Genomic DNA, 20,062 nt, shown 5'->3' with positions numbered 1-20,062 from the left:
TCACAAACAAAGAATTCACTCGCAGGACCTGGAACACCATTCTAACCTGCTTCACGTGCGACTCCCAATCATCCGAGAAGACCAAAATATCATCCAAGTATACAATCAGGAATTTATCCAGGTACTCTCGGAAGATGTCATGCATAAAGGACTGAAATACTGATGGAGCATTGGAAAGCCCGAATGGCATAACCAGGTACTCAAAATGGCCCTCGGGCGTATTAAATGCTGTTTTCCATTCATCGCCCTGTTTAATACCCACAAGATTATACGCCCCTCGAAGATCTATCTTGGTGAACCAACTAGCCCCCTTAATCCGAGCAAACAAATCAGACACCAACGGCAAGGGGTACTGAAATTTGACTGTGATTTTATTTAGAAGGCAGTAATCAATACAAGGTCTCAACGAACCATCCTTCTTGGCCACAAAAAAGAACCCTGCCCCCAATGGCGATGACGACGGGCGAATATGACCCTTCTCCAAGGATTCCTTTACGTAACTTCGCATAGCGGCGTGCTCAGGTACAGACAAATTAAACAGTCGACCTTAATACTGAGGCTTATTCTTGGCCAAAGGTGTAGCATCAATTCCTCTCAATGGAATAGGATGCTGCAAGGGCTCCAAGAAAAACCCACAGCGCCTAGCAAACTCCAAGTCCATCAAATTCAGGGCAGCGCCTGAATCCACAAATGCCATGACAGAATAGGATGACAAAGAGCAGATCAAAGTAACGGACAAAAGAAATTTCGACTGTACTGTACCAATGGTGGCAGACCTAGCGAACCGCTTAGTGCGCTTAGGACAATCGGAGATAGCATGAGTGGAATCACCACAGTAAAAACACAGCCCATTCCGACGTCTGTGTTTTTGCCGTTCAGCTCTGGTCAAAGTCCTATTACATTGCATAGGCTCAGGTTTATGCTCAGATAATACCGCCAAATGGTGCACAGTTTTACGCTCACGGAAGCGTTGATCGATCTGAATGGCCAAAGACATAGACTCATTCAGACCAGCAGGCATAGGAAATCCCACCATGACATCCTTAAGGGCTTCAGAGAGACCCTTTCTGAAAATTGCTGCCAGAGCACATTCATTCCATTGAGTGAGCACAGACCACTTCCTAAACTTCTGACAATATATCTCTACCTCATCCTGACCCTGACACAGAGCCAGCAAGATTTTCTCTGCCTGATCCACTGAATTAGGTTCATCATAAAGTAACCCGAGCGCCAGAAAAAACGCATCAATATCACATAATGCAGGATCTCCTGGCGCAAGGGAAAATGCCCAGTCTTGAGGGTCGCCACGTAATAAAGAAATAATGATCTTTACTTGTTGAACTGGGTCACCAGAGGAGCGGGGTTTCAAAGCCAGAAATAGTTTACAATTATTTTTGAAATTCAGAAACTTAGCTCTATCTCCAGAAAATAACTCAGGAATAGGAATTTTAGGTTCTAACATAGGATTCTGAACCACTAAATCTTGAATGTTCTGTACACTTATAGCGAGATTATCTATCAAAGAGGACAGACCCTGAATGTCCATGTCTACACCTGTGTTCTGAACCACCCTGATGTAAAGGGGAAAAGAAAGACAAAACACAGTGCAAAGAAAAAAAAATGGTCTCAGAACTTCTCTTTTCCCTCTATTGAGAAGCATTAGTACTTTGGGCCTCCAGTACTGTTATGAACTGGTGATTCAGAACCACAATGGACCTAGTGGTTAAGAGCACACAAAGCGACCTGATAGTTACTAATAACATAGGAAGAGCTCTGAGACGTGGGAACTCTGCTGACCGCAATCCCTAATCCTATAATACCACACTAGAGGTAGCCGTGGAGCGCTCCTGACCAGACCTAGGCGCCTCGGGCACAGCCTGAGAAACTAGCTAGCCCTGAAGATAGAAAGATAAGCCTACCTTGCCTCAGAGAAATTCCCCAAAGGAAAAGGCAGCCCCCCACATATAATGACTGTGAGTAAAGATGAAAATACAAACACAGAGATGAAATAGATTTTAGCAAAGTGAGGCCCGACTTACTGAATAGACCGAGGATAGGAAAGATAGCTTTGCGGTCAGCACAAAAACCTACAAACAACCACGCAGAGGGCGCAAAAAGACCCTCCGCACCGACTAACGGTATGGAGGTGCTCCCTCTGCGTCTCAGAGCTTCCAGCAAGCAAGAAAAACCAATATAGCAAGCTGGACAGAAAAAATAGCAAACAAAAGTAACACCAGCAAAACTTAGCTTATGCAGGGTAGACAGGCCACAAGAACGATCCAGGAGAGAGCAAGACCAATACTGGAACATTGACTGGAGGCCAGGAACAAAGAACTAGGTGGAGTTAAATAGAGCAGCACCTAACGACTTAACCTCGTCACCTGAGGAAGGAAACTCAGAAGCCGCAGCCCCACTCACATCCACCAGAGGAAGCTCATAGACAGAACCAGCCGCAGTACCACTCATGACCACAGGAGGGAGCTTGACCACAGAATTCACAACAGGAATCGGCTCACTCACAGTCTTGTCTAAAAACATAGCCATGAATAAAGAATGGTACCAGAATGTCCTCCAAGAGCAACTTCCCCCAACCGTCCAAGAGCAGTTTGGCGCCCAACAATGCCTTTTCCAGCATGATGGAACACCTTGCCATAAAGCAAAGGTGATAACTAAATGGCTCATGGAACAAAACATAGAGATTTTGGGTCCATGGCCTGGAAACTCCCCAGATATTTATCCCATTGAGAACTTGTGGTCAATCATCAAGAGACGGGTGGACAAACAAAAAGCAACAAATTCTGGCAAAATGCAAGCATTGATTATGCAAGAATGGACTGCTATCAGTCAGGATTTGGTCCAGAACTTGATTGAGAGCATGCCAGGGAGAATTGCAGAGGTCTTGAAGAAGAAGGGTCAACACTGCAAATATTGACTTGCTGCATTAACTCATTCTAACTGTCAATATAACCTATTGGTACTCATAATATGATTGCAATTATATTTCTGTATGTGATATAAACATCAGACAAACACTAATAAAAACCAGAGGGCAGCAGGTCATGTGAAAATATAATTTTGGTGTCATTCTAAAATTTTTTGGCCATGACTGTAGTTGTAAGTGATCCCAATGTCACTGTGTTGGTAAGGGACCTCTATAGATTAGAGGCATATTTGATGTCACTGTCTGAAGTCACATTGGCTATATATGTACAACCCTGTCCTTAATAATAATAATAATAATAATAATTTTATTTATATAGCACCAACATATTCCGCAGCGCTTTACAAATTATAGAGGGGACTTGTACAGACAATAGACATTACAGCATAACAGAAATCACAGTTCAAAATAGATACCAAGAGGAATGAGGGCCCTGCTCGCAAGCTTACAAACTATGAGGAAAAGGGGAGACACGAGAGGTTCATGGTAACAATTGCTTTAGTTATTCGGAGCAGCCATAGTGTAAGGCTCAGGTGTTCATGTAAAGCTGCATGAACCAGTTAACTGCCTAGGTATGTAGCAGTAAAGACACAGAGGGCTAATAACTGCATAAAGTGTATGAGAACATGTTGCGAGGAACCTGATTATTTTTTTTTGTTTTTTTGAATTGGCCACACAGGGATAGTTAGGTTAATGCATTGAGGCGGTAGGCCAGTCTGAACAAATGAGTTTTTAGGGCACGCTTAAAACTGTGGGGATTGGGGATTAATCGTATTAACCTAGGTAGTGCATTCCAAAGAATCAGCGCAGCACGTGTAAAGTCTTGGAGACGGGAGTGGGAGGTTCTGATTATTGAGGATGCTAACCTGAGGTCATTAGCGGAGCGGAGGGCACGGGTAAGGTGGTAGACTGAGACCAGAGAGGAGATGTAGGGTGGTGCTGAGCCATGGAGTGCTTTGTGGATGAGGGTAGTAGTTTTGTACTGGATTCTTGAGTGGATGGGTAGCCAGTGTAATGACTGGCACAAGGTAGAAGCATCGGTGTAACGGTTGGTGAGGAATATGATCCTGGCTGCAGCATTCAGGACAGATTGGAGCGGGGAGAGTTTTGTAAGAGAGAGGCCAATTAGTAGAGAGTTACAATAGTCTAGATGAGAATGAATGAGTGAAACAGTAAGAGTTTTTGCAGAGTCAAAAGTAAGAAAAGGGCGAATTCTAGAAATGTTTTTGAGATGCAGATAAGAAGAGCGAGCCAGTGATCGGATGTGGGGGGTGAATGAAAACTCGGAATCAAGTATGACCCCAAGGCAGCGGGCATGTTGCTTTGGAGTAATGGTGGACCCGCACACGCAAAGGTATGTTAATAGAGGGAGAAAACACGAGGAGTTCAGTTTTTGACAGGTTCAGTTTCAGATACAGGGAGGACATGATGTTAGAGACAGCAGTAAGACAATCACTGGTGTTTACTAAAAAGGTTGGCGTGATAACAGGAGAAGAAGTGTATAATTGGGTGTCATCAGCATAGAGATGGTACTGGAAACCAAATCTACTGATTGTTTGTCCAATAGGGGCAGTATACAAAGAGAAAAGGAGGGGGCCTAGGACTGATCCTTGAGGAACCCCAACAGTAAGGGGAAGGTGAGAGGAGGAGGAACCAGCAAAAGATACAGTGAAGGATCGGTCAGAGAGATAGGAGGAGAACCAGGAGAGAACGGTGTCCTTGAGGCCAATGGAGCGGACCATAGTGAGGAGGAGCTGATAATCCAGTGTCATATGCTGCAGAGAGATCCAAGAGAATTAGCATGGAGTAGTGACCATTAGATTTAGCTGTTAGTAGGTCATTAGAGACTTTAGTGAGGGCAGTTTCAGTAGAGTGTAAAGAGCGGAAACCAGATTGAAGAGGGTCGAGAAGAGAGTTATCTGAGAGGTAGCGGGTAAGACGGGAGTGGACCAGGCGTTCGAGGAGATTAGAGATGAAGGGAAGATTAGAGACAGGTCTATAATTAGCGGCACAGTTTTGATCGAGGGATGGTTTTTTAATTAATGGATATATGATGGCATGCTTAAATGACAATGGAAAAATACATGTGAGAGAAAGGTTGAATATTTTTGTTAGGTGAGAGGTGACAGCCGGGGAAAGGGACTGGAGGAGGTGTGACGGAATGGGGTCACTGGTGCAAGTGGTTGGGCGAGAAGATGCAAGGAGTCTGATTACTTCTTCTTCTGTAACTGGTTCAAAGTCAGAGAGTGAACTAGATGCAGTAGGGGAGGGAGGACAGTGAATGGTATGAAGAGATTGGGAGAGGATTTCCTGTCGAATGTGGTCAATTTTTTCTTTGAAGTAATTGGCCAGATCGTCATCCCGGAGATCCGAGGTTGGGGCCTGCACTCTTGGGTTGAGTAGGGACTGGAAAGTGTTAAAGAGACATTTAGGGTTATTGGACAGTGAGGCGATGAGGGTGTTCATTTCTGTTTTATCTCATATAGCAGATTTAATAGCTTTACGGCCCCCATGTACACTAGATAAGTCTCCATTGACCCTGACAATATCAATGGGTTCAGCCAATGATCTAATGTTCGGGGAGATAAGGATCTGGCAATTTCAGACTACTGATTCCTTTATTCCTTAAGACAAACACCAAGACCAGAGAAGCCCGTCTACGGCTCTCATGCAGAACACAGGAGGACTCAGCAGAGTGAATGTTCCTGTGTATGGCAGAGGCGGGCGAGATAGCTGACAGCTGAATGATCAACCTAACCATCGTTCAGCTTATAGCTATATAAAGTGTATGGGGGACTTAATTCTTTTACGCTCTTAATTTTATACTTAATGCTCCTTTTAAAAATATTTCTTACCTCTACACAGCAGTGAAAAGGATATAAAGAGGTACTGCCAAATTCTCCTGTCTCCAAGTGCCAAGGAGAAAACGGCGTTCCCTACACCTGATGGATGCTTCCAGTATACCAGAATGCTGTTTGGTCTACAAGGAGCCCCAGCTACCTTCCAGGTTTTTCGTGAATTTTCCATATTACCAATAATGAACTTTCTAATATATTTTTATTGAAAATCAAACTTTGTTTATGAAGTAGGAGCTCAGCCGCAGTTCAGCCTATGGTTCTCCATCACCATTATGAACACTGTATGGAGCACACAAGGTTACATGGTCACAGTTGCTATGGCTTTTTACATTGCTGTTATTTCTGGACAACCCCTTTAAATTTTGAAGATTGTGAAGATTTTTCCATTTGCTAAAAATATTGTGGCTTTGTAATTTTAAACTACGAAGAAATCTCTGGGCCCTAAATTAATTAAATTAAAATAGAATAGAGTTTCAAACTATAAGCTAATTTTCATGCACAGTCATTACCAATGTTTTTCTGTGGATTTTTTTGCATTATTTTGTTCAAAGTGTACACGTATTTTTGTCTTGTATTATTGTGCCACTTTTTTTTTTTGCCTTGTGGTATTAGTCGCTGTTTTTGGTGTCAAATGCATCAAAATGGAGCAAGCGATTCATGAATTTGGTCACAAAAATAGCTTTAACATTTTGGTGTACTCAAAAATATACCAAAGAAGGACTAAAGTGAAGTTTCTCGAAATTTTGCGATTTTTTTTAAAAGTCACAATTAATGAATTAGGTGAACAAATCTATAGTTTCTAGAGTCCACTCACAAAGTGGAAAACAAAAATACAAACAGGTGAGTACATGTATAATACATTTAAAAAAAATTAAAGTAGATTAAAAGACGTGGGTGCAAACAATAAAAAGATGCAAAACACACAAAACTAGACAAAAAGCAGGCGCAAAGGCAATTATGAATTGGGGCCTATGTGTAGACACTTATGCAAAGCATGCATGAGTAAAATCCACAATATTCAATTATATTTTCTGCTTTATATTTTAGAGTATAAGAACACTGGTCTAATCATAGTAGTTCGCAGTATTATGCAGCACTATCTTACCTGTAGCATGCTAGTATGTGAAAGATATAGGATATAGTGACTGCACTTGATAGGAATGTAGTGAAAAACCAAACACCTGAAAAATAAAACAAATAAATGTCAATGTGATTTGACAATAGGGAAGACTTACTATTATTATTATTATTTATTTATATAGCACCATTGATTCCATGGTGCTGTACATGAGAAGGGGTTACATACAAATTACAGATATCACTTACAGTAAACAAACTAACAATTACAGACTGATACAGATGGGCGAGGACCCTGCCCTTGCGGGCTTACATTCTACCGGATGGTGGGGATGGAGACAATAGGTTGAGGGTTGTAGGAGCTCCGGTGTTGGTGAGGCGGTAGCTTCGGTAGTGGTGAGGAGGCAGCAGGGTCAGTGAAGGCTGTAGGCTTTCCTGAAGAGGTGGGTTTTCAGGTTCTGTCTGAAGGATCCGATTGTGGTTGATAGTCGGATGTGTTGGGGAAAAGAATTCCAGAGGATGGGGGATATTCTTAAGAAGTCTTGGAGGCGGTTGGGTGAGGAGCAGATAAGTGTGGAGGAGAGAAGGAGGTCTTCGGAGGACCGGAGATTACGTGAGGGAAGATATCGGGAGATTAGTTCAGAGATATATGGAGGAGACAGGTTATGGATGGTTTTGTAGGTCAGTATTAGTAATTTGAACTGGATACCCTGAGGGAATGGGAGCCAGTGAAGAGATTTGCAGAGGGGGGAAGTGGAGCAGTAGCGAGGAGAGAGATGAATTAGTCAGGCAGCAGAGTTAAGGATGGACTGGAGAGGTGCAAGGGTGTTAGCAGGGAGGACACAGAAAAGGATGTTGTAGTAGTCAAGGCAGGAGATGATGAGGGCATGCACAAGCATTTTAGTAGATTGACGGTTGAGGAAAGGACGGATTCTGGAGATATTTTTGAGCTGGAGGTGACAGGAGGTGGAAAGAGCTTGGATGTGCGATTTGAAGGACAGGGCAGAGTCAAGGGTTAATCCGAGGCAGAGGACTTCCGGTACGGGGGAAAGCATGATGTTGTTAATTGCGATAGATAGGTCAGGTATGGAAGATTTATGAGATGGAGGAAAGACGATGAGTTCAGATTTGTCCACATTGAGTTTGAGGAAGTGAGAGGAGAAGAAGGAGGATATGGCTGATAGACACTCCAGGATTCTGGACAGCAGAGAGGTGACGTCTGGGCCAGAAAGGTAGATCTGAGTGTCATCAGAATAAATGTGGTACTGGAATCCATGGGACTTTATGAGTTGTCCCAGACCATACATTGAGAAGAGTAGAGGTCCTAGAACAGAGCCTTGGGGGACGCCAACAGAGAACGGGTAGGATGAGGAGGTAGTGTGGGAGTGGGAGATGCTGAATGTGCGGTTTGAAAGGTATGAGGAGATCCAGGATAGGGCGAGGTCTTTGATGCCAAAGGAGGAGAGGATCTGTAGTAGGAGGCAGTGGTCAACTGTGTCAAAAGCAGAGGACAGGTCTAGAAGGAGGAGTACAGACTATTGTCCATTAGCTTTGGCTGTAAGTAGGTCATTAGTGATTTTGGTCAGGGCTGTCTCAGTTGAGTGAAACCAGATTGTAGATTGTCAAAGAGCAAGTTAGATGAGAGGTGGGAGGAAAGTTCAGCGTGGACGTGCTGTTCCAGGATTTTGGAAGTGAATGGAAGCAGCGATATTGGGCGATAGCTGGACATAGCTGTTGGGTCGAGGGTTGACTTTTTAAGGATAGGCTTGATTGTGGCATGTTTGAAAGCAGAAGGTAAGGTACCAGAAGTTAGTGATAGGTTGAAGAGGTGGGTTAGGGATGGGATAAGTGTGGTGGTGAGGTTGGGGAGGAGGTGGGATGGGATGGGGTCAAGCACACAGGTGGTGAGGTACGATTTGGAGCGGAAACAATTAAGCCCATAGTACATGCACATGTACATAGTACATCACCCAGCTTTTGACACAGACTTTCCTCTGCTCCTAGCATTCTCATGGTATGCCTTTCAGCTAACCCCAGCTTACCCTGTGTTATTTATGACCTTGTTTACTCAGGCCTGATTGTATGCATCTGGTCCACTCTTAATTCTCTGACCAAGATGAACAGAGACCACCCCTCTTTGCTTCACACCTGAATGCACTTAGTTGTACATATATTGCATAGCACAAGTTTGCATAGACTTCAGTCTGCAGTGTGATTCCTATAAGTGTGTCCTAGAAATGTGAAGATTACAGTAGAATTAAAACCTGAATTGAAGCTGAAGGGAACTGAAGGTAACTGGCCAGTCACTGTAAACAATGTTTCTGTTTATTTTCACTCTCAGGGTATGTGCACACGTCAGGATTTCTTGCAGAAATTTTCCTGACAAAAACCGGAGATTTCTGCCAGAAATCCGCGTGCATTTTTACCGCGATTTTACCGCGATTTTGACGCGTTTTTTCTGCGTTTTTTTCTGGAAAAACGCAGAAAATCCGCAAAAATAATGAACATGCTCATTTTTTTTACCGTGATGCGTTTTTTTCGCGGAAAAAAACGCATCCATGTGCACAAAACATGCAGAATGCATTCTATATGATAGAATGCATAATGTATGCTTTTTTAATGAGTTTTTATAGCGTTTTTAGCACGAAAAAACGCGAAAAAAAACGCAAAAAAAATGTACGTGTGCCTCACCCCTATAATCCTTCACTTTATGCTACCACCCTAATCCCCACACCAAGTAAGGAACTGTTTATCTCTGCTTCAATCCTCCCCATCCATCTCACCTCCTCCTCAGAACTGTTCCTTAACCTACAATTCTCTGCCTCCAAACCCAGACAGCCCCCTCATGCCCTCTCCTGCTCCCACCTGCTAACACTTTCTCTGCTCCTTCTCACTGCTGGTGATATCTCTCCAAATCCTGGTCCTCCTCACCATATTCCCACAGTCATTTCTACCTCCCATCCACGCTCTATCACAAACTTCCATAACCTCTCTAACCTTATACCCAATCACCCAGCCCTCGCTTCCCCAGTCCCACTAACAGGAGCTCTGTGGAATGCTCGCTGTGTCTGCAACAAGCTTTCCTACATCCATGATCTTTTTGTTACTACCAAACTTTCCTTCCTCGCCATCACCGAAACCTGGCTCACCCCTTCTGACACAGCCTCCCCTGCTGCACTCTCTTATGGTGGCTTCCACCTTTCTCACACACCCCGCCCCAGCAGCAAACATGGTGGAGGAGTTGCTTTTCTCCTGTCAGATAACTGCTCCTTTACCCCAATCCCACTGCCATCCTCTGTTACCTTCCCTTCTTTTGAGGTGCACTCTGTGCGCATCTACTACCCCTCCAACCTCCAACTAGCTGTCATTTACCACCCCCCAGGGCCAGCCACCACCTTCTTTGACCACTTCACCACCTGGCTACTTCATTTCCTTTCCGCGGACACCCCCACTATCATCATGGGCGACTTCAACATCCCTATTGACATTTCCCTCTCAGCTGCCACTAAACTTCTATCTCTCACTTCCTCCTTCAGCCTCACTCAATGGTCTTCTACAGCCACCCACAAAGATGGTCACACACTGGACCTCATCTTCACCCGCCTCTGCTCCCTATCTAACCTCTCTAACTCACCTCTTCCTCTCTCTGACCACAACCTTCTCACATTCTCTTCCCTCTCCACTCCATGTCTACAATCCCCACCCCACAAACTTTCACACCCTCGCAGAAATCTTAAACATTTTGACCTACATTCATTCTCTGAATCCCTCCTCCCTCTCACAGATATAACTTCCTTACACAATGCGGATGACGCTGCCGCTCTATATAACACCACAATAGCTGTAGCTTTGGAATCTGCTGCTCCACTTACACATACCAAAGCTCGCAAAATCAACAGACAGCCCTGGCACACCAGCCTGACCAAAGAACTGAGGCGAGCTTCCAGGGCTGCAGAGCAAAGATGGAAAAGATGCCACTCCAACAAGCACTTCATCGCATTCAAACAGTCCCTCACTACTTTCAAGACCACACTCGCCACAGCTAAACAAACCTACTTCTCATCTCTCATATCCTCCCTGTCTCACAACCCTAAACAGTTATTCAACTCCTTCAATTCTCTCCTCTGTCCCCCAGCACCTCCTCCCTCCCCACTTAACTCAGCTGAAGACTTTGCCTCATTTTTCCAGCAGAAGATTGATAACATCGAGACAGTTTTGGTCAACAACCCCCAGAGCCCTTCCTCCCGACTTCCCAGCCCTCCGCCTCCAAAACCAACTTCTCCACCATTACAGAATATCAACTCTCCACTCTACTCTCAAGATCACATCTCACCACCTGTGCACTTGACCCACTCCTATCCCACTTCATCCCAAACCTCACCACAGTCTTCATCTTAACCCTAACCCATCTCTTCAACCTATCACTAACAACTGGTGTTTTCCCCTCAAGCTTTAAACATGCCTCCATCACACCTATCCTCAAAAAGCCTTCTCTTGACCCATCCTCTGTATCTAGCTATCGCCCTATATCACTTCTCCCATATGCCTCCAAACTACTGGAACAACACGTCTACCTTGAACTGTCCTCCCATCTCTCTTCTTGCTCCCTCTTTGACCGCTTACAATCTGGCTTCCGGTCACATCATTCCACTGAAACTGCCTCAACTAAGGTCACCAATGACCTCTTAACCGCCAAGAGCAAGCAACACTACTCTGTCCTCCTCCTCCTCGACCTGTCGGCTGCCTTTGACACAGTGGACCATTCCCTATTATTACAGACCCTTTCATCCCTTGGCATCACAGACTTGGCCCTATCCTGGATTTCATCATACCTAACAGACCGGACATTCAGCGTCTCCCACTCACACACCACCTCCTCACCTTGCCCACCATCTGTCGGAATCCCACAAGGTTCAGTCCTAGGGCCCCTGCTCTTCTCCATTTATGGCCCCTTCACATTAAGCGACGCTGCAGCGATACCGACAACGATCCGGATCGCTGCACGTCGCTGTTTGGTCGCTGGAGAGCTGTCACACAGACCGCTCTCCAGCGACCAACGATCCCAAAGTCCCCGGGTAACCAGGGTAAACATCGGGTTACTAAGCGCAGGGCCGCGCTTAGTAACCCGATGTTTACCCTGGTTACCAGCGTAAAAGTAAAAAAAAACAAACACCACATACTTACCTACCGCTGTCTGTCCTCGGCGCTCTGCTTCTCTGCACTCCTCCTGTACTGGCTGTGAGCACAGCGGAAGGAAAGCAGAGCGGTGACGTCACCGCTCTGCTTTCCGGCTGACCGACGCTCACAGCCAGTACAGGAGGAGTGCAGAGCACAGCGCCAGGGACAGACAGCGGTAGGTAAGTATGTAGTGTTTGTTTTTTTTTACTTTTACGCTGGTAACCAGGGTAAACATCGGGTTACTAAGCGCGGCCCTGCGCTTAGTTACCCGATGTTTACCCTGGTTACCAGTGAAGACATCGCTGGATCGGTGTCACACACGCCGATCCAGCGATGTCCACGGGAGATCCAGCGACGAAATAAAGTTCTGGACTTTGTTCAGCGACCAACGATCTCCCAGCAGGGGTCTGATCGTTGGTCGCTGTCACACATAACGATTTCCTTAATGATATCGTTGCTACGTCACAAAAAGCAATGATATCGTTAACGATATCGTTATGTGTGAAGGTACCTTTACACCTTTGGCCTGGAACAGCTAATAGAATCTCATGGCTTTCAGTATCACCTCTATGCTGATGACACACAGATCTATATCTCTGGACCAGATATCACCTCCCTACTAACCAGAATCCCTCAATTTCTGTCCACTATTTCATCCTTCTTCTCCACTAGATTTCTGAAACTTAACATGGACAAAACAGAATTCATCATCTTTCCCCCATCTCACGCGACCCCCCCAATGAACCTATTCATTGCAGTAAATGGCTCCCCACTCTCTCCAGCCCCACAAGCTCGCTGCCTCGGGGTAATCCTTGACGCTGATCTCTCCTTCAAACCACATATCCAGGCCCTTTCCACTTCCTGCCGACTTCAACTCAAAAATATTTCACGAATCCGTGCACTCCTCAACCAAGAATCTGCAAAAACCCTAGTGCATGCCCTCATCTCTCACCTTGACTACTGCAACCTCCTGCTCTGTGGCCTCCCCTCTAACACTCTCGAACCTCTCCAATCTATTCTAAACTCTGCTGCCCATCTAATCCACCTGCCCCCGCTATTCCCCGGCCTCTCCCCTCTGTCAATCCCTTCACTGGCTCCCCATTGCCCAGAGACTCCAGTACAAACCCTAACCATGACGTACAAAGCCATCCACAACCTGTCTCCTCCATACATCTGTGACCTCATCTCCCAGTACTTACCTGCACGCAACCTCCGATCCTCACAAGATCTCCTTCTCTACTCCCCTCTTGTCTCCTCTTCCCACAATCGTATACAAGATTTCTCTCGCGTATCACCACTACTCTGGAACCCTCTACCACAACACATCAGACTCTTGCCTACCATCGAAAACCTTCAAAAAGAGCCTGAAGACCCACCTCTTACGACAAGCCAACAACCTGCAGTAACCTCTGATCGACCAAACCGCTGCATGACCAGCTCTAGCCTCGCCTACTGTATTCTCATCCATCCCTTGTAGATTGTGAGCCTTCACGTGCAGGGTCCTCTCTCCTCCTGTACCAGTTATGACTTGTATTGTTTAAGATTATTGTACTTGTTTTTATTATGTATACCCCTCCTCACATGTAAAGCGCCATGGAATAAATGGCGCAATAACAATAATAATAATATAAAAAGCCCTCTTCAGTGATTTTAGAGAGGGTGGTTATGGGGTTTGGGCATTGGTCTGGTATACAAAGGGGTTGTGGTGGTTGAACAATGAAGACTTGCCTTGTTTGGTCGATCTTATTTTTAAAGTGTGTGGCAAAGTTCTCATTAGAGATGAGGGAGGTTGGTGGGGGCAGTGGGGGGCGGAGGAGGGAGTTAAAGGTTTTGAATAACTGTTTGGGGTTGTAGGATAAGGAAGATACGAGGGTTGTGAAGTAGGCCTGTTTAGCAGAGGTGAGAGCAGATTTAAAAGCAAGTGTTGCCTGTTTGAATGCAGTGAAGTCATCTTGCGAATGTGTTTTCTTCCAATGCCGCTCTGCAACCCTTGACAGTTGCCGGAGCTTTGTAGTGGTGTTATTGTGCCAGGGTTGTCTATTGATACACCGCACTGTGCCATGAATGAGAGGGGCGACCGTGTCAATAGCTGATGAAAGAGTGGCATTGTAGAAAGCAGTGGCAGTGTCTGTGTCATGGAGTGAGGATATGGATGCCAGTGGTAGGATAGAGTCAGAGGGCCTATGGGAGTCTAGGTGTGCAAGGTTTCTGTGGGGGTGCGCATGTTGCTGGACATGGGTGACCGGTGAGGATGACAGGGATGAGAAAGTGAGCAGATGGTGGTTGGATAGAGGGAGAGAGGAGGTGGTGAATTAGATAGAGAGCAGAGACGGGCGAAGACCAGGTCTAGGGTATATCCGTCTGTGTGGGTGGCTGTGGAGGACAACTGAGTAAGTCCAAAAGATGAAGTAAGAGACAGAAGTTTGGAGGCTGTTGACTGAGAGGTATCAGTGGGGATGTTGAAGTCACCCATGATGATGGTGGGAATGTCATCAGAGAGCAAGTGAAGAAGCCAGGTGGAGAATTGGTCAATGAAGGCAATGGTCGGGCCCGGAGGTCGGCATATGACGGCCACTTGGAGGTTGGAGGGAGAGTAGATGCGGACAAAGTGGACTTCAAAAGAGGGGAGGATAAGGGAGGGTAGAGGTGGGATTGGGTTAAAGGTGCAGTTAGAAGAAAGGAGAAGACCCACTGCTCCACCATGTCCGTTGCTGGGACAATAGGTGTGGGTGAAGTGGAGGCCGCCGTAACACAGCGCAGAAGGGGAGGCGGTGTCAGAGGGTGTTAGCCATGTTTCTGTGAGGCCAAGGAAGGCAAGATTGCGAGAGAGAAAAAGGTTATGACTCACAAGAAGCTTATTGCAGATTGAGCAGGAATTCCAGCGGGCTCCAGAGAGAGGGAGCAGGGGGGTGGGCTTCAGGGGCACTGGTTTTATGTTGGAAAGATTGCGGTAGTTCGTATTAGATAGGGAGTGATAGGAGGGGGTATTCATGGGAGGTATGAGCTGTGGGGGTCCAGGGTTGGGAGATATGTCGCCAGCAGTGAGGAGAAGCAGAGAAAGGGAAAGCAGGTGGGAGAAAGAGAGTGGCCGGCTTGTTTTATGTTTTATTAGGACAGATTTGAGGTTGAGGAGCAGGTCAGCAGAGGAGGTCAGGTAGGGAGGAAAGAGGGAAGGGGAGATGATTATTTGGTTAGAGGGTGCTGGGGTTTGTGGATAGCAAAGGAGAGAGAGGATTAGTGGAACAAACACTGTAAGGGCATATGTAAACATCATGGAGAAAGATGGGTTAATAGAAAAGCTAGATTCAAGTAATTAAAAGTGCTTATTCAGCAGATATACCCAAAAGAGACAGATCCATAGAGTGGGGTCCTGACTAGGGTTGAGCGAAACGGGTCGTTCATTTTCAAAAGTCGCCGACTTTTGGCAAAGTCGGGTTTCATGAAACCCGATCCGACCCCTGTGCGGGGTCGGCCATGCGGTACGCGACTTTCACGCCAAAGTCGCGTTTCAATGACGCGAAAAGCGCCATTTCTCAGCCAATGAAGGTAAACGCAGAGTGTGGGCAGCGTGATGACATAGGTCCTGGTCCCCACCATCTTAGAGAAGGGCATTGCAGTGATTGGCTTGCTGTCCGCGGCGTCACAGGGGCTATAAAGGGGCGTTCCCGCCGACCGCCATGTTACTGCTGCTGATCTGAGCTTAGGGAGAGGTTGCTGCCGCTTCGTCAGAAGCAGGGATAGCGTTAGGCAGGGTCCATTAACCACCAAACCGCTTGTGCTGTAGCGATTTCCACAGCCCAACACCACCTTCGGTGTGCAGGGACAGTGGAAGCTACATTTTTTTTTTTTTCCTCAGCGCTGTAGCTCATTGGGCTGCCCTAGAAGGCTCCCTGATAGCTGCATTGCTGTGTGTACGCCGCTGTGTAAACCAACTGCTTTTTTCAAAGCACAAATCCTCTTGTTCCTTCCTTTTTGCACAGCTATCTTGTTTGTTTGTCCACACTTTTTATTTAATTTGTGCATCAGTCCACTCCTTATTGCTGCCTGACATACCTGGCTGAGATTACTGCAGGGAGATAGTAATTGAAGGACAGTTCCTTTTTTTTTTTTTTTTGTGGGAGATTAAGATTGGCATTTCTGCTAGAGTGCCATCCCTGTCTGTGTCATCTCTCACTCAGTGGGCCATAGAAAGCCTATTTATTTTTTTGCTTGATTTGGGTTCTAAAATCTACCTGAAAAAATCACTACATCAATCAGTGGGAGAAAAATATTGGCCTCAGGGCTTGTGTGCCACTCCTGACTCCTGTGTGTGCCATCTCTCACTCAGTGGGCCATAGAAAGCCTATTAATTTTTTTGCTTGATTTGGGTTCTAAATTCTACCTGAAAAAATCAATAAATCAATCAGTGGGAGATTAATATTGGCCTTTGGGCTTGTGTGCCAGTCCTAAGCGTGCCATCTCTCTCTCTCAGATAGTGGGCCATAGAAAGCCTATTTATTATTTTTTTTATTGGGTTTATAAATTTTCCCTGGAAAAAAAAAAAAGTGGGAGATTAATATTGGCCTCTGGGCTTGTGTGCCAGTCCTGAGCGTGCCATCTCTCTCACAAATAGTGGGCCATAGAAAGCCTATTTATTTTTTTGGTTGATTTGGGTTCTAAATTCTACCTGAAAAAAATCAATAAATCAATCAGTGGGAGATTAATATTGGCCTTTGGGCTTGTGTGCCAGTCCTAAGCGTGCCATCTCTCTCTCTCAGATAGTGGGCCATAGAAAGCCTATTTATAATTTTTTTTATTGGGTTTATAAATTTTCCCTGGAAAAAAAAAAAAAAAGTGGGAGATTAATATTGGCCTCTGGGCTTGTGTGCCAGTCGTGAGCGTGCCATCTCTCTCACAAATAGTGGGCCATAGAAAGCCTATTTATTTTTTTGGTTGATTTGGGTTCTAAATTCTACCTGAAAAAATCAATAAATCAATCAGTGGGAGATAAATATTGGCCTCTGGGCTTGTGTGCCACTCCTGACTCCTGTGTGCGTCCTCTCTCACTCAGTGGGCCCTACAAAGCCTATTTTTTTTTTATTTGTTTTCTAAATTCTCCCTGAAACAATCATTTTATTTTATTTGGTTTCTAAATTATTCCTGAAAAAATCATTTTTTTTGTATTTTTTTTTTTCTAAAGTCTCCCTGAAAAAAAAAAATCTAATCAGTGGGAGATTAATATTGCCCTTTCTGCTTGTGTGCCAGTCTTGACTCCTGGGTGTGCCATCTCTCTCTCTCCAATTGTGGGCCATAGAAAGCCTATTAATTTTTTTGCTTGATTTGGGTTCCAAAATCTACCTGAAAAAATCACTAAATCAATCAGTGGGAGATAAATATTGGCCTCTGGGCTTGTGTGCCACTCCTGACTCCTGTGTGCGTCCTCTCTCACTCAGTGGGCCATAGAAAGCCTATTTTTTTTAAATTTGTTTTCTAAATTCTCCCTGAAACAATCATTTCATTTTATTTGGTTTCTAAATTCTTCCTGAAAAATTCATTTTTTTGTATTTTTTTTTTTCTAAAGTCTCCCTGAAAAAAAAAAAAAATCAAATCAGTGGGAGATTAATATTTACATTTGCGCTTCAGTGACAGTCCTGCGTGTGTGGCATCTCTCTCATTTGTTGCCACCAACAACAGAGTGTGTAACATTGTGCCTGATTTTTGTTGTGGTCTCACCCACCTGTAAAGGGGTAGCTAAATCATACTGAAGTTATAGCTCACCGTGTAAGTTGTGTGACAGCAACAAATACCGTTAGTTTGGTAACGTTTTTAAAACAATGAGGAAGTCTGGTGGAAGAGGTCGTGGCCGGGGGCGTTCATTGTCAGCTGGTAATGAGGGTAATGGTAGTGGTGGAGCATCAGGTGGTCGTGGGAAAAAAAATATTGCACCTAAGTCTGGAGCTGTGGAGCCAGGTTCGTCGTCTGGCTACACAAGGCCTCGAACGCTCCCTTTTCTGGGAGTAGGAAAACGGCTTTTAAAGCCGGAGCAGCAAGAGCAAGTTTTGGCTTATCTTGCTGACTCAGCCTCTAGCTCTTTTGCCTCCTCTCGTGAAACTGGTAAAAGTAAAAGCAGCGCGTCGTTAGTGGATGTTCACGGTCAGGGACAAGTCGCTTCCTTGTCCTCTTCAGCAAAAACAACAACAGAGAAGAATGCAGCAGGTGACACAACGGGTTACTCCATGGAGCTCTTTACACATACCGTCCCTGGCTTAGAAAGTGAAGCAGTTAACAGTCCATGCCCATTACAAGTTGAATCTGACATGGAGTGCACTGATGCACAGCCACAGCCAGACTACTATGCTGGTCCTTTGACTCAGACCACAACATTGCCCTCGCAGGGTGCTGATCAAGAATCAGACCCTGATGAGACTATGTTGCCCCATCACGAACGCTATACCACCGACCGACACGGTGACACAGACGAAGTTGCACACGAGCTACAAGAAGAGGTAATAGATGACCCAGTTCTTGACCCCGATTGGCAGCCATTGGGGGAACAGGGTGCAGGCGGCAGCAGTTCTGAAGCGGAGGAGGAGGGGCCGCAGCAGGCATCAACATCGCAACAGGTTCCATCTGCCGGGCCCGTATCTTGCCCAAAACGCGTGGCAAAGTCAAAACCTGTTGGAGGACAGCGTGGCCATCCGGTTAAAGCTCAGTCTGCAATGCCTGAAAAGGTATCCGATGCTAGAAAGAGTGCAGTCTGGCATTTTTTTTAAACAACATCCAATTGATCAGCGCAAAGTCATCTGTCAAAAATGTTCAACTACCTTAAGCAGAGGGCAGAATCTGAAAAGTCTCAATACAAGTTGCATGCATAGACATTTAACCACCATGCATTTGCAAGCTTGGACTAACTACCAAACGTCCCTTAAGGTTGTAGCACCCTCGGCCAATGAAGCTAGTCATCAACGCAACATCCCTTCCGGCAGTGTAGGGCCACCATTTTCTGCACCACCTGCAGTATCTGTGCAGGTTTCTTTGCCAGGCCAAAGCAGTCAGGGTCAGGGAATCACCAGTTTCGTAGTAGGAAACACTGCTTCTAGGGCACCGGCGGCAACAATACCATCTCCCACCGTCTCTCAGTCTGCCTACATGAGACTATGGTTAGAAAAAGGAAGTACTTAGCCTCGCATCCGCGTACACAGGGTTTGAACGCCCACATAGCTAGACTAATCTCGTTAGAGATGATGCCCTACCGGTTAGTTGAAAGCGAAGCTTTCAAAGCCCTGATGGACTACGCTGTACCACGCTACGAGCTACCCAGTCGACACTTTTTTTCCAGAAAAGCCATCCCAGCCCTCCACCAGCATGTTAAAGAGCGCATCATCCATGCACTCAGGCAATCTGTGAGCACAAAGGTGCACCTGACAACAGATGCATGGACCAGTAGGCATGGCCAGGGACGTTACGTGTCCATCACGGCACACTGGGTAAATGTGGTGGATGCAGGGTCCACAGGGGACAGCAAGTTTGGGACAGTTCTGCCTAGCCCACGGTCTAGGAAACAGTTGGCTGTAGCTGTTTGCACCCCCTCCTCCTCCTCCTCGTCCTCCTGCAGAAGCGAGACCTCGTCCACAGACCGCAGTCGCACAACCACTCCATCCGCAGCTGCCACTGTTGCACACCAGGTCTCCCATTATGGGGCAGCTACTGGCAAACGTCAGCAGGCTGTATTGGCTATGAAGTGTTTGGGCGACAACAGACACACCGCTGAAGTTCTGTCCGAGTTCTTGCAGAAAGAAACGCAGTCGTGGCTGGGCACTGTAGATCTTGAGGCAGGCAAGGTAGTGAGTGATAACGGAAGGAATTTCGTGGCTGCCATCTCCCTTTCCCAACTGAAACACATTCCTTGCCTGGCTCACACCTTAAACCTGGTGGTGCAGTGCTTCCTGAAAAGTTATCCGGGGTTATCCGACCAGCTCCTCAAAGTGCGTGGACTTTGCTCACATATCCGCCGTTCGCCCGTACACTC

The 20,062-nt window shown here is 45.8% G+C and overlaps 1 protein-coding gene across 2 annotated transcripts in view; it reads right to left on the bottom strand.

Moving 5' to 3' along the window:
- LOC138676973 (stimulated by retinoic acid gene 6 protein-like) overlaps positions 1-20,062 on the bottom strand; it is a 633,869-nt gene that overhangs the window by 78,050 nt on the left and 535,757 nt on the right. For both annotated transcript variants that reach the window (XM_069766703.1, XM_069766713.1), the window contains one exon: positions 6,905-6,980. In XM_069766703.1, coding sequence (XP_069622804.1) covers positions 6,905-6,980 — 76 coding nt within the window. The remainder of the gene's footprint in view (positions 1-6,904; positions 6,981-20,062) is intronic.

This window comes from Ranitomeya imitator, chromosome 1, assembly GCF_032444005.1.
Source record: "Ranitomeya imitator isolate aRanImi1 chromosome 1, aRanImi1.pri, whole genome shotgun sequence".
Lineage (NCBI taxonomy): Eukaryota > Metazoa > Chordata > Amphibia > Anura > Dendrobatidae > Ranitomeya > Ranitomeya imitator.
This window is presented reverse-complemented; position numbering and strand designations above follow the sequence as displayed.